General features: G+C 46.6%; 1 protein-coding gene across 1 annotated transcript; it reads left to right on the top strand.

Moving 5' to 3' along the window:
• The first annotated feature begins 2728 nt into the window (after positions 1 to 2728).
• GPR62 (G protein-coupled receptor 62) lies at positions 2729 to 13249 on the top strand. Its single transcript, XM_035108062.2, has 2 exons — positions 2729 to 3199; positions 11457 to 13249. The coding sequence occupies exon 2, from the start codon at positions 11559 to 11561 to the stop codon at positions 12792 to 12794; it is 1236 nt and encodes a 411-aa protein (XP_034963953.1). The 5' UTR covers positions 2729 to 3199; positions 11457 to 11558; the 3' UTR covers positions 12795 to 13249.
• Positions 13250 to 15516: the final 2267 nt, after the last annotated feature.

Genomic DNA, 15516 nt, shown 5'->3' with positions numbered 1-15516 from the left:
ATGACAAACCTAGACAGCATCTTAAAAAGCAGAGACATCACCTTGCCGACAAAGGTCCGTATAGTTAAAGCTATGGTTTTCCCAGTAGCGATGTATGGAAGTGAGAGCTGGACCATAAAGAAGGCTGATCGCCGAAGAATTGATGCTTTTGAATTATGGTGCTGGAGGAGACTCTTGAGAGTCCCATGGACTGCAAGAAGATCAAACCTATCCATTCTGAAGGAAATCAGCCCTGAGTGTTCCCTGGAAGGACAGATCGTGAAGCTGAGGCTCCAATACTTTGGCCACCTCATGAGAAGAGAAGAATCCTTGGGAAAGACCCTGATGTTGGGAAAGATTGAGGGCACTAGGAGAAGGGGACGACAGAGGACAAGATGGTTGGACAGTGTTCTCGAAGCTACGAACATGAGTTTGACCAAACTGCAGGAGGCAGTGCAAGACAGGAGTGCCTGGCGTGCTATGGTCCATGGGGTCACGAAGAGTCGGACACGACTAAACCACTAAACAACAAACAACAAAATGGAGTCTGAACTCAGACTTCAGGTTTGTGAGAGTGGAAAAAGCAGAAAGAGGGGCAAGGAGGATATATAGCTACGCCCTCTTCCTGTCAGGCCACAATGGGAGTGTGTCTCAGAGTTCTCTCTAGCAAATTTACAGGAAAAACTCTGTGACCTTTAGCTCCTATCATGTGCCTATCTAGGAAAACAAGAATAGCTGTTTTGACTGCATTTAAATATCCCCCAGTTCTGGCCCCAGGTAGCCTGGTTAGGTGACAGCAATGGCTGTACATCACTTGAAAACATCACTGGATGATTCTCAGCTGAATGCAGAAACTGTTTGAAGGAATCTGAAGTGTTGCGGAAATTCTCTCTTTGATGACTGGGCTATGATGATGGTTTGTGTTGTTGCAGCTGTTGTGTGGGGACGGTCCATGCATGGACTCTTCCCAACTCCTTATCCCTACAGCCTTTGCTGTCCCTCTACCTGATCAGGGGGATCTAGTGAAGAGGTGCACCAGGGATTCCTTACTCTTGCAAATAGAGCTCCACACTTCCACCACTACAAGGGTGGTGTTTTTTTGGATGAAAATCCCCTTATGACAGCTGACTATTAATCTATGAGCCAATCATGAGAATAATGTTGTCACATAGATCAAATGAAACAAAGAGCCACTGCTCATTTGCTATGGTAATTCATGGAAATGTACGCACATTTAACATTTGCCTGTCACCTGGCTCTGAGTCCGAGATAAAATGTACATGACAAGCTATACATATTGTAAAACTGGCAAGTATTATTTTAAGTAGGCTGGGAAGAAACTAGGGGTGCTTGAGGATTTTGACTTCTTTGAATTTTGAAGTGAAGTAAATGGACTAATGTGTGGATCAGGCTTCACCATTCCCAGAATTTTGCGATACAGCTCTCTACTGAAAAGTAGAGGAATAGTGGAAGGAGTTGGGTATCTTTAGCCTGGAAAAGAGGAAACTGAGAAGAAATATGAATGCCACCTTCAAATATCTAAAGGGCTTTCACATGGAAGATGGTACGGGCTTGTATACTCCTGCTCCAGAGGCTAGGAACCAAATCAATAGATTCAAATCACAAGAAAGGAGATTACGACTAAACACCAGGAAGAACTTTCCGATGGTTAGAGCAGTTTGACAGTGGGATGGATTCCCTCGGAAGGTGGTGGACTCTCCTTCCTTGGAGGTTTTAAAGCAGAGGTTGGATGGTCATCTGTTTGGGATGCTTTGAGATTCCTGCATTGCAGAGGGTTGGACTAGATCAGGGGTCAGCAACCTTTTTCAGCCATGGGCCGGTCCACCGTCCCTCAGACCTTGTGGGGGGCCGGACTATATTTTGGAAAAAATAATAATGAATGAATTCCTATGCCCCAGAAATAACCCAGAAATGCATTTTAAATAAAAGGACACATTCTACTCATGTAAAAACATGCTGGTTCCCGGACTGTCTGCGGGCCGGATTGAGAAGGCGAATGGGCCAGATCCGGCCCCCAGGCCTTAGTTTGCCTACCCATGGACTAGATAGCCAACTCTCCAGTTATATGATTCTATGATTCAAAAAAACATTCTGAAACACATAAAAAACCCAGTATTTTAGGATAAAATACATTTATGAATGCTTACATACACTGAGATAAAGTGCAATCATAAATGTGTATATTTTGTGATGAAATTCATGTAGAAGTACTTAAATATGGATTTCCTTGCATGTTTTATTTTTATTTTTTTTAATCATATTAATGTGGAAATGGGACAGGATGAATGAGCATGTGCAAAATCTACAGATTGGAAAGAGACTGCTTCATCTTTTCCTAGTAAAACCAAACCAAACCCTGCGCTTGGTAACACAGGCCTCAGTGAACTAGCAGGGAGCTGTCTTTGCTCTGCTTTCACTGCAGGGAACAAAACCACAAACACCTCTTCATCCTGCTTCTCTTTTTACCCCTTAGGTACTGTTTGTACGATCTGAATGGAATGGAATGGCCCAATTATCCTCCTTGCAGAGCTGAGAATTCCAGAGGTTCAGCAGCCTCGGAACACCCATTTCCTACAACAGGGTGTCCTGGGTCATTCAAGCCTATGTATCTCTGTGGTGGGAGGTGCTTAGGACCCAGTAGAATTCTCTCTGAATGACAGACAGTGCTTTAAAAGGCCAGGCAAAGCCCAGATGTGACAGCCTGTGCCATCCACAGCGAAACAGCAGTCACTACTGCAGCAGCCTCCCAGCCCCATTCCAGGTACAGAGAATTCAACAGCAGCAACCCCTTCCTAGGGATTTTATGCATCTCCTCTTCCTAGTCTTGGGCTACCTCCAGGGTGCAATAATTGCCTTGCTTAAGCTGTCTTCTCCCTGCAGCAGGAAAGGACTTTGATTCCACAAACAAAGCAGATCATTGTAAACAGGACAATAGTCCTTGTCCCCCCCCCCCCCCCCCCCGTTCATGGAGCTGGTACGAAAACCAGCGGAGCATCACCGGTTTGCTGTCTAGGAAAATGGCCATCACAGCAGAGCATGGAAAACTGATAAGCCTGTCAGCTCCTGAGAAGGAGGGGTTAGATGTAAAGCCGCTACTCCTGCCCTTGCTGGGAAGTTATGAAGAACTCGCTGCTCTGGAGGAGACAGTAGTCAGAGATGCTGCTGGCCAGTGAAGGACTGTCAGCCTCACTCGACTTAGGTGAGTCACTTCTTTGTGGGTCCTTCTGGGGAGGATGTAGGTCTGAGACAGCATTGGGGCAAAGGCACATACTTCGTCTGGTAAGGAGAAGTGCAATGGCAGATCATCTGCTCTGCATGCAGAAGGTCACCTGTTCAATTCCCAGTATGCCTGAAACCCTGGAGAGCTGCTGCCAGTTAGTGCAGGCAAAATTGAACCAGTTGGACCAGAGGTCTGACTCGGTATAAGGCAGCTTCTTATGTTCCTCAGCAATACAAGCCCCTTTCACTGAACGGGCTCCCTGGACCTTTTGAGGGGAAAAGCTTCCTTTATCTTTTCATATCTGCAGTGTATTGGGTGTGACATTCCAGAAGGGGCAGGGAAATCTAGAAATACCCTGGTAATAAGGCACAAGCAAAGCCTTTGGTTGAAATGCTAGGTCAAAATTGGCTCACCTGCATTCAAGGAGAGAGAGAAGAAACTGAAATGAGGGCAAAGAAGAGCAAAGAAAAGGAAGGTTGTAACAGAAAAGCTGCTCAAGGGGAGAAATGGAAAGAACTGCCTTACCTTGGTGAAAAGGAGTTTGCAGCCTAAAATGACAATTCAGTAGTTGATACAGCAATGAGCAATAAAGGGTATAAATGATATATGCTTGTATAAGCCCTATAAACTGCCAAGTGGTAGTAAAAGGAAGGTTTCTGATAGAAGCACCTGCCTGCTTTCAAAACTGGTGAAATCAATTATGGATGTGATTTTTTCAAATTAGTTTCTTGGCTTCCTTCAAAAAAAATTTGGGGGGGGGGGGTTATCCCTCCCCAAACTTTCCTACATTCCCCCCCCCCCCGGCAAGGTTTCCTTGCAACCTGTTTTACCATTTATTTTATTGTAGGTCACTATTTGCACTTGCTTGATCTTTGTGGATCACCCCATTGTCTTATCTTACGGACACCATGTGGGCGGTTGCTTCAGAGGCTTTCAGATTATAATGCAATATATGCAGACAATGAGGAGAACTCTGAGGACAGCCACCGAGAGTCTCCAAAGCAGTTGTTTTTTCAGCTTAAACACTGGAGCGTGCCCTCTTGAAGATTCAAGACCATTCCATTCCTCCACCCATCCAGTCCCCACAACAGCCAGGCACTATTCCATTGTTACTGAACGTAGCACTCATTGGGTTGTTTTTGGGGTTCCCATCATTAGAGTGTTTGCCCTAAAAATGTTTTTGTACTTTTGTTAGCCTTGGGGGCCCTCTCAAGCCTCTTGGTGCTTCCCTCTTGTGTGTGTAGACGGTGCCATTTTGGCAACACAAGCAGCAGCGCTCAGAGCCTGAACATCAGAAATGGAGGGAACAGTTTTAAAATCAAACCTGAACATTGATCCCATTTCATCTTATGTGGGCATGTCAAAGAATGCACTAACACTTCAGCATTTGCCTCTTCAACATTTGAGTGAGAGCACTATCTGAAAGTGCACCGAGAACTGCTGATGGTCCCAAGCCACAGTTTAACCAACCCTGCTCTAAGGCCCCCTTCACACCTGCAGCTTAAGAACCACCCTCACATGATGCAATCTGGTGTCTTAGGAGAGCATGTTATGGGAATAATGCAAGTGCATGGGTTGGGGCAATTGGGCAAATCCCTCAATGTGTTTGCATTATTCACACATCTCCCCCTGCCCCACTGCAGTTTGGGATTGCTTCATGCAGAAGTGGCTTCCAAACTGCTGGACTTGTAGCATTGTAAGGGACCCCAAAAGCCATCTAGTAAAGGAGGCCTAAAGCATCAGAGACAAGGACACATAGAATGAGATACTGGAAGAATGGCCCTCGACCACTGGCTCCAAACACTTTTCCACAGCATTCACTTGACGGATGCTGTGGAGGTGGCCCTCAACAGAAGAGGAAAAACTCACATCCAAGTGACTTGTCAGCACTGAAATTTATACCACAGGAGAACATAGTCCTTAGTAAACTTATCCCAAAGGCAGTATTCTGTGGGACAGATTGTGGAGTTTGGGACTCGCCTTACCAATGAAACAATGTGAGACACATGCATCAGGCCGTACAAATTCAAAAAATTGCCTTCTGACCTCCATCTTTCTGTATTGTTAGAAAGAGAAGGGTTGATAACAGCAACCAATGTGGTTTACATGGAACACATCCACCTGAAGGATTTGGTACAGGAGCTGTGTCCTTTCTGCAAGGGTGAATGTTGAGGGATGGGATGGCAGGCTTTGTAAGCCACTCTCCTTTAGGGAGGGTAAAACTGCCCCTGCAACATCTGAGATGGTCTCAAGCCAATCCTGTCTCACAGATCACACTCTCCCGCTCTGTGTGCTCTGTGCCAGGCACTGGCTGCTCTTGTGTTGTCACAGGATCAGCAGGGGCCAGAGGCAGATTTACAAGTATGTGCAGAATTAGGACCTAGTGTGGCTGAGTGCCCCCCAAAGTTACTAGTATACCTTGTTAACTGAGAGGCTACCTTTGAAATCTGACCTTGCTGAATTCCATACCCTCTGATGAAAATAGGGGCGTCCTATTCCATAATTATTAATCTGGGAAGCGACCAACATATATAAAAATATAATAAAACATTAAACATTAAGAAACTTTCCTATACAGGGCTTCCTTCTAAAGATGTCTTCTAAATGTTGTATAGTTACTTATCCCCTTGGCTTGGGGGTTGCCTAATTCCATACCCTCCAACATTTCTTCAGTGAAAATAGGGACGTCCTAAGGAAAAGCAAGACACTCTGGGATCAAATCAGAAATCCGGGACTGTCCCTGGAAAATAGGGACACTTGGAGGGTCTGGAATGCCAGTCTTTTAGTTGTGTTATTTCCACTTTTGATTTCTCCTACTTCTTGTTTCAAGCCGGCAGGCACTGGTCCATTAGGGCAACCAGCGTCAAGTCCTACCAAGTGAAATGTCAACCAGTTTTTTTTAAAGAAGCCCCCCCCCCCAAATCTCAAAGCCACAGCCTTTCCTATCCCACACATCCTTCCACAATCCATCAGAATTTAAAGAGGTTCGGGGAGAAATTTCCATCAATCTCTCATTCTCTGACCAACCAGTTACCTCCCTCCCAGCTTTGGGTTGAGCCAAGCATTTGTCACCACCAAAATTTAGTTTGTTCGTTTGTTAACTAGGAGTTTGTCCAAGGCTGATTCTGAGCAAAGGAGCAAGATGACGACGACGGCAGCATGGCTACGAAAGTATAAGCAGAAGCTGCTGGCCTGCCTTGCAGAGAAGTTGCTGGGATGGTCTTGTCGCTGGGGTGGAGCCCAACATATCTTAGAGCCCTCTTCAGCAAGTGTTGAGTTGCCCAGGCAACTCAATCTAAAGAGGAATCTTCCGCCGCTCTTATTACTAGGCAGGGGAGAGAACTGTTTTGCTGGATCTGCAGACTATGCACCATTTCACACTAACCTTGCCTGCCTGGGAGAGAGGAAGAGCGGTGTTTGCCCTCCTCCGGGCTCTGTGCATGTATGTGTGCACATGGATGGATGAGAGTGTAGCACTGGGCATGCCCGTGTATGAAAAAAATGCAGTTCTAGGTGTGCTAGAATACATACAGGTCAGTGGAGGGGGGGTTGGATGGGGAGAGGAGGATGCATGTCACTTACAGAGTAAGCCAGTGTGCCTCTGTGACATGTTGTTAAAGGCTATGCTGTGGCTATGTTTTTGTAAGATAAGAGTATGGTGGCCAGGAGAGTGTTAATGAAGCTAGAAGATGCCTTACTAGACCCAGCAAAACTGCTAGGTGCAGTTGTATTTTTAGGGAGATTGGCTGAGTCCTCTCAAACGCTTGCCTTCTGAATGGCTAGCAAGATATGAAGGGGATATGAATATGACACTATTGATCGATATGAAATTGGCCATGTATTATTCAGGCAACATGGTCCTGTTTAATCCAAATGTGTCTATTCGTTCTTTTCAAGACAAGGGAAATCCCAGGTTGACTTTTAAGTACTATTTTTAGTAAAAAAACAGCAGTGAAGCTAGGGAGGGATTCCTCCCAGCCCACCCACCACCCAGTGTGATTTCCCCCCAATCAAAATCCCTCCTCTCCAATGGAAAGAAGCATATGGTATGTGACTCCACAATTTTTTAATTGAATGCAAACCTTCAGGACAAATTCATGGAGGATAAGGTTATAGAGGGCTGCATTCTGCATCTGCTGTTGGAGAGCGTATGCCTCTGAATACCAATTGCTAGGGATCACAAGTGTAGAGAGCGCTGTTGCACCGAGATCCTGCTTGTGACTTGTGAGCTCCTCATAGGCATTTGATTGGTCACTGTGATAACGAGATCCTGGACTAGATGGACCTTTGGCCTGGCTGAGCAGAGCTCCTCATATGTCCTTAGAACTGGGACCTGAACAAAATGCCGTTGTTGCAAATTAAGCCTTGTTGTTGTTGTTTAATTGTTTAGTCGTGTCCGACTCTTCGTGACCCCATGGTCACTCCTGTCTTGCACTGCCTCCCGCACTTTGGTCAAACTCATGTTGGTAGCTTCAAGAACACTATCCAACCATCTCGTCCTCTGTCGTCCCCTTCTCCTAGTGCCCTCAATCTTTCCCAACATCAGGGTCTTTTCCAAGGATTCTTCTCTTCTCATGAGGTGGCCAAAGTATTGGAGCCTCAACTTCACGATCTGTCCTTCCAGTGAGCACTCAGGGCTGTTTTCCTTCAGAATGGATAGGTTTAATCTTCTTGCAGTCCATGGGACTCTCAAGAGTCTCCTCCACCACCAATTAAGCCTTGGGCCTTCCCAAACCATGTTTCCATGCCACAGGGAAGATGTGTCTTAGAAGTGTCCTAGCAACATTTCTGTCTTTTTGCCGTGCTTTCAGGCATGGTGTCCCATTATTACTTTCCACTGGAGACAAAGAAAGAACCTGAATTAGTATAGCTCTGTACCACAAAATAAGCTTTGGGTCATCCCGTATCAATCATATGACCATAGCTCTGGGAGACTCACCTCCACACAAATAGAGGGTGAGAGAAATTAATGGGGACATCTGTAAAGGCAGTGGTGGACTTTGGGCTCTCAAATTTCAGTTATGCCCTGTTGAATGCTGAAATTTGGCGCCCCCCTTCCTCTTGTGCTCCATTTTACAGCATTGTTTCAGCACTTCCCGCAGCACGGCACCCAGTACAACTGCACTGATGGCTCTACCCTAAATCCACCTCTGTTAATGGCTAAAGCTTTCATTGTTATTGTTTACTACAGCAGACTTGACAGCTAATTTATACATTACCAGAACAGTTGGAGGTTCCTTCCTCACGGGTGGAATTATCCATGCTGCTCTGGTAATGTGGGTCAGGTGAATAATGATACAGTTCTTTCCTCTGCCAGCATTGATCTGCTCCTGGAGGTTGACAATGCTGGCTTAGAAAGAAAGCATGTCATTTTCCCCAAACTGTCCTTGCTTCCTTCTTCCAGATGATTCGAGAGCAGCATAGAATTCAACATGCAGAAGCAGGGCTGGCCTGACAAATTTTGCTGCCTGAAAAACGTCAAGATGGCGCCCCCTCAGATTCTATATACAAAAGTGAACCAGGCTGGTGATTGAATCTGACTTTAGCACTGGTGGTGGGACAGTGTCTTTCACTGCACCTGAGGGCAGCAGAATAGCTTAGGGGTGCAGGGTATGTGTCACACACCACTCTCTCCTCCAAGCTCCGCCACCTGAGGCAACTGCCTCACTCTGCTTAATGGTAGGGCTGGACTTGTGTGAAAGGTACCCCCATGCTCCCCTAGAACTGGCCCGATCTTGAATGCTAACATTTTGTTTAGCCCTCAGCTCGGATTTCAAACATGGTACCTCATCACAGGGCGGCTGGGGGGGGGGGACTGAATGAGAGAATATCTGTAAAAGGATTGCACCCTCCCCCAAAAGTTATGGAAACAATAGAAGAGAGCGCCAATGGCAGGGAGATCGACCTGACTTTCAGCGGTTTAGCTTGGCATCAGCCAAGTAGTCTAGCATAAATGAGGTTAAACTATAAAATCATTGCAAGCCTCTTCCTTAATGAGGTAGACCAGGCATGTCCAACAGGTAGATCGTGATCTACTGGTAGATCACTGGACATTTGTGGTTGATCACTGACTTTCCTCCTCCCTAAACAAAAGCTACTCAATTTAGACCTGAACCCCTAAAAAATGGGCCTTCCTTTTCCCTAAAAAAGCTCAACAACTTTGACCTGGAGCCCCCCAAAGGGGGTAGATCATTACCAGTTTTTAACACTGAGAGTAGATCACAATCTCTTGGGAGTTGACCACCCCTGAGGTAGACACTGCAACTTTCAATATGTTGTTTCTTATGCTAGTTTGATAGGGTTTTGGGGTTGCTGTTTTTTGCTGACTTTACTGGATTAAAGAGTGGCGCACACACACACACTTGCTTATTCTACCAGAAAGTGCCAGAGTCCAGGAAGATAGAGTTCATAGCAACCAATGAGGAACTTATTCCACCTGCTAAGATGATGTCACTGTGTGCAGAAGAACCACCACTGCCTGTTCCCAAGAATGATCCTGATAAGGTGTCTCCTGGGAGCATTTCCTTTCTTTCCTGAGGGGGAAATCAGCCCAGCGTGACTTAATACCTCCCAGATCAATTTCTGCTCCTGTGTAAGCAGTGATTTCATAATGCAGGCTTGTTAGGTTTCATTTTCTTTGCCCTGGATATAAAGGGGCTGGCTTTGCCCCTGTGGAAGTCAATGGCAAACTCTTCCTGACGTCACATTCTCAGAATAAGAGGCTCTTGACTGGACCAAAATGTGAAGGGGTAGGGATTTTTCATTGGCTCTGTTAGATTAGCTGCAGGATCCAGCAGTTATCTGTATTCAGTTGAGGAAAGTTTTCCCAGATTGCCATGGCTCTTCAGTTTCTTGGGATCTCACCTGAGGAGATTCCACCCTCCACTTCAAAAATCTGCTAGCCTGTTAATCTGAAATTTGATTTCTGGATACACTCTTGGGTTTTGTTGGGTTTTGTCAACTGCAAGAAGAAAATTGCTCAAGTAAACAGAATTAGAAATATACTGAGGCTATGACCTTTTTCATAACCCTTCCTGTGCCAGCCCAAATTGCAGGGGAAAAGTTAGAAGCTAGCTCAACCACCTGAATACCACCTTGCATCTTATTTACTGATGCCCCTCAAAGCCTTAACCTAAGGCTCATTGGAGAATGTGGTTATAATTGTGCCGCCATATTTTGAAAGTACCACACATACCAACCAGAGCAAGAACTTCCTGGTGGTGCAAACTGTTCAACAGTGAAACATACAGTCTCAGAAGATAGTGGGCTCTCCTTTATTAGAGGTTTATAAGCTGAGGCCACATACATTGCAGGAGTAGACTTCCTACTTTGGCAGAAGGTTGAAGTAGGCAGTAGTGTCCCATGAGCTCTCCTGACATCAGCATCACTGCCACTCAGAGGCATAGCATGGGTGGGGCTGGGGGAGCTGCTGCCCTGGGCATATTTTTTTCAGGGGGCACAAGCAGGGCAAGAGCTGCAGGGAAGGAAGCCACACCCGAGCTGGGCCTTCAGGGCGGGGCTGGTGGCAGCACCTTCTACTCATGGCCAATGACGAGATGCCCATTGGACCGGCCAAGAGGGGGAGGGGGAGGGTGGGTGTTACTGCTGCTGCCCCATCATGCTTCTCCTCTCCTCTGCGTGGCTCCTCATGTGACGTCCCAGCACTGACATGCCAGAGTTCCACTCTCGGATCAGGCCTGACCCAGGGCAGGAGAGGAGAGGCAGCAGCAGCATCACTATGTTTTTCCTCTGCTGGGCTCCAGTGTGTGAGAGAGCTGCACTGCAGCCTAGCACCGCCAGATTGTCCAGTCCACCAGCAAACTATGCTACACCACTGAGGAGCCTCTGCAGTCACCTCAATTACCTTTTAATTATTATAGCAATGAGCACCCCAGGGCTCCAATAATGGGGGGGGAGTTAGGGGGCCTTTAACATCTGCATGCCCAACACCATCTACCTAAAATTATGCCCCCTATAGTCTTCCAAAACAGCAACTGATGGGGCTTCCCCCTCTGACCTAGTATTTAAACCACTGGGACACCCTCACCTAGTTCATTGTGTGTCCTACTGAATTGTGTCTCATCCCTATCCCATTATAGTCCATGTGTTCATTCTGTGTTCCAGTATTGCATGTGCAATGGTTAGTTCCCTCAAGCTGCTTTGTCTCCCATTCGATTCTAGTAGCACATTCTGTTCCAGTCATTCCTATGTCGCTAAGATCTGTTGTTCTCCACAGGGATCAAGAACTACCAGGAAGGAAGATGGTGGCAGTGACATATACTCTGAACATCCACTGGTACCTTTTGCTGCTAAGGCACAGGTCACTTTGAACTAGACCATGGGGACAATGGTAAACAGGACTAGGATCAACTCTACCCAGGGTTTCGATGCCTTCTCTTCACTTGGAGTGTCCCAGTTTCAGGAGGCCATTGGCATTTTCTTCATGGTCATGCTGAGTGTCATTGCTTTGGTTGCCAACACAGCAGTCATGGTAGTCATCCTCAAGACGCCTCTGCTGAGGAAGTTCATCTTTGTCTGCCACCTCTGCCTAGTAGATCTGCTGTCTGCCATTTTTGTCATGCCGCTGGGGATCATATCCAGCTCCACCTGCTTCAACAGGGTATTGTACAGCATCGCCGAGTGCCAGACTCTGATCTTCCTGAATGTTTGCTTCATCAGTGCCTCCATCTTCACCATCTCGGTCATCAGCATCGAGCGCTACTACTACATTGTCCACCCCATGAGGTATGAAGTCAAGATGACTACCGGGCTCGCGGTTACCGTTGTGGTTTTCATCTGGGTTAAGTCCATCCTCGTAGCTGCTTTGGCACTCGTGGGTTGGCCCCAAGACAATGGGGCCAGCAGTGCCAGCAAGTGTACTGTGTACTGGAGCCCAGGTGCCCACAAGAAGATCTTTGTGATCATCTTCAGCACTCTCTGCTTCATACTGCCCACCTTAATCATCTTTGCAGTCTATGGCAGCATCTACAAAGTGGCCCGGATCGCATCCTTGCAGCATGCTCCTGTCCCATCCTGGACTGCCACACCCAGGCCGAGATCAGACTCCATTCACAGCCAAGTCACTATAATCACAACCAGGAATGCACCTCCCAGGCTGTCACCAGAACGCTTGTTTGGTGGGAATAAAGCTGCCCTCACCTTGGTCCTGATTGTAGGCCAGTTCCTCTGCTGCTGGCTTCCATTCTTCTCCTTCCACCTCCACTGCTCCATCAACTCTGCCTTGACCATCCCCAGTTATGGTGAGATTATCGTGACCTGGCTTGCCTATTCCTCCTTTGCTATCAACCCTTTTTTCTATGGGCTGCTGAACCGTCAAATCAGGGAAGAGCTGTCCAAGCTGGGGCGACACTGCCTCAGCAAGCCCCTGAGCCAAGAGCTGTGCATCTCCAGTCCAGAAGGGTCCATCCATGAGAATTTCCTCCAGTTCCTGCAGAGGACCAGTTGCACAACAGAGACCCGTTCTACGTATGTGAATTCCAGCCCTAGGAACACTTTGGACCAGACTACAATGGGGTTCCGGATCCCAGGACAGATCCCAGAAGAAACCAACTGACGAAATACCAGTGCTTTCGAGTCACTTCAGCCGTCTCTTTCCACCTGCCTTTTAAGTTAAGAGGGGAAGAACAGAAGGTTCAGTGCACTGAAAGACCTGACCAAGCCTCCTTTATGGAGGAATCTGAAATTGAACAATTGATTTTCTCTCTGAGAATAAATGTGATTAAACGGGTTGTTTGCTCATGGTTGCAACTGGTGGGATCAGAGCCAGGTGTACCATTAGGCTACTGCTGGCATCCACCTGAGGGAAGGGGGGGCCACTGTGAAGGAGAGCACTCTCAACTATATTTGCAGACAGTAAGAGATAATATTGGAAGCGGAGGCCTTTCCACACTACCCCTCTCCAAAAGTGCTTGTTGATGCAAGTGTTAAAGTACTGGCTGGGCCAATAGTGCTATTTCTCCCCAACCTTTGGAAAGGGGCAGGTTTCGTTTTTGTCATGGATAGATAGTGAAGGCAGTGGTAATTTATTTATTTTTAAAAATGTGAACTCCAACGCTGAAGAGCATTCCTACACAACCTCCAAAAGTAATTGGAAATGGTGGGGTGCTTTTAAACCCTCCAAAATAGTGTGGATACGGAGTGAGGGATGTAGCATTTATCCTAAACCATTGATACTAGAGCAGCTTGCTTGGGCTATGGCTGATGGGAGTTGTAGTCCTTACCAGCTGGAGGGCACCAAGTTAAGGAGAGCTGTAACAACCATGAACTGCACTGGATTCATAACTACAATGCTTTGGTTGAGGAGAAGAAACAGCATTTTCCCAACAACTCAGCGCTGTGGCATGGAAGCAGGGAACACAACTGCTAGGTGGGGAAATGTTCACTGGATCATGCTCAACAAATGGACAACCACTGCATATGCCCCAGGCAAGAATAACTCTAGAATTCTGGGCACTGTGGTTTGTTAATAGTTATTGGGAATTGTTAATAGTTATTGGGAAAAGTGACTGTGTGAATCATGAACTACAGGGCCCAGAATTCTTGGGGGAGGGGGAATGAATGTGCTTTGAATGTGATTTAAAGGTATAGTGTATGTGCAGCTGTAGATACAGGGGGCAGAATACATTGCATTTGCAAACAGATGCTTGAAAGGTTTGTGCATTAAGAGGGCTCTTAGGATGGTTTTCTGCTGTTTTGCCATAAAATTATTCAAACTCAGATAATATAATCCAAGCCTTCAAAGCCACTTGCCCCTGACTTTGTTTTGTGGCATAGGGAGAATGCGCCAGCTGCCAATTAATCGTGGTCTTCCTAAAAAATGGCAGGTGGGTTGAGAAAAGGCTGTAGACCATTTTTTTTATTCAAGTGTAGGACAGCTATCAACCCCCTGGGGAACTTTAGAAAGTGAAGCTCTGTGAGGGAAATAGGAGCCTCCCAAGAATTATCAGCATTCTTAGCAAACCACAACTCCCAGAATCCTTTGGGGGAAGCCATGATTGTTAAAGTGGTATAATAGTGCTTTAAATGTATGATGTGGATGTGAACGTCCATAGTGTAGCAACACCAAGTACAGATTTTCCTCTGCTTTAGGGTTAGGCATTTTCAAAAAGAGGCACCCATCTTCTTAGTGTTGAGTGAGTGATTGGTGCTCACAGAATTTCTCTGAAGAAGCATATTTCAGTTTCCATGTTCTTTGTGAATAATCCTGGGTTGGTCAGAGATAGGACCATTAAGCAAAGAAAGGGAGGCGAACCTACACTGTAGGCCTTGTTCTCCCAATGAGGCCGAACGAGAGCCAATTCATTCCAGCTGAGCAGAGCCATTGGTTCTGTGGAGCTGAATCCCTTGGTGACCTTGAAGAAAGTTCCACTGAAGCAGACACTTAAAGCAGGGGTGGAGGAGGAGGCAGCTTACAGCAGCCGGCTGAGCGAGACAGTGCAGTACCTGCCTGCCTAAAGGCACTTCTAGCAAGCCAGCCGTAATCTAAAGTGAAAACCTCCTCTTGATTGGCTCCATGTGACAAATTCAGTCTGTCACAGTAAGATGCCAAAGAGCTGTTTGTGTCAGGGCATGACTTAGTCCTTACTCATCAGTAGGAAGGCAATCCATTTGTTCCAGGGGCATGCTCATGGGGTGCTGTTTATATAAATAACAGGAGGTGGTGGTGGTGGTGGTGGTGGTGATGTGGCTTAGTTGGCTTGGGCTGACTTTCTCACCAGCAGTGAGTTTTGGGTTGTGTATCAAGGCTGCAAACTTAGGTGCACAACCTCTCTCAGAGGAAGCCTCAGGTAGGAGATGCTTTTGAGGAACCTTGCACAGGACTGGGCTTGTGGGCTGATGGTTCTGGTACAAGGATTATGAATATGACATGCCTTCAACCTCCCAACAGAGGAAACATTTGTGGAAGGAAGGAAGGAAGGAAGGAAGGAATTAAGTTAGGAAGGAAGGAAGGAAGGAAGGAAGGAAGGAAGGAAGGAAGGAAGGAAGGAAGGAAGGAAGGAAGGAAGGCTAAGTCCTCGGGCACTGTTGACTCTATATCAGCCATCATCGCCGACCATTGGCCATGCTGGCTGAGCTTCTGGGAGCTGGAGTTCAACAACAAATGGAGGGTCCTAGGGTCCCCATCTCTGCCATAGTTACTATCCACACTTATATTAACTAACTTTTGTTCTTGGAAGCAAAACTTCAGGTTATTTCTGGTTTTGCATCGTATGTTTGATTAAGGAGCCCAGTTGCCTTTGATCCAACAAGGGAGCTCTATGTGCCAAAGCAGCATC

Source organism: Zootoca vivipara, chromosome 2, assembly GCF_963506605.1.
Source record: "Zootoca vivipara chromosome 2, rZooViv1.1, whole genome shotgun sequence".
Taxonomy (NCBI): Eukaryota; Metazoa; Chordata; class Lepidosauria; order Squamata; family Lacertidae; genus Zootoca; species Zootoca vivipara.
This window is presented reverse-complemented; position numbering and strand designations above follow the sequence as displayed.

Excerpts from the sequence above, each read along its gene's own strand:
- GPR62 (XM_035108062.2), top strand. The coding sequence starts at position 11,559 with ATGGGGACAATGGTAAACAGGACTAGGATCAACTCTACCCAGGGTTTC.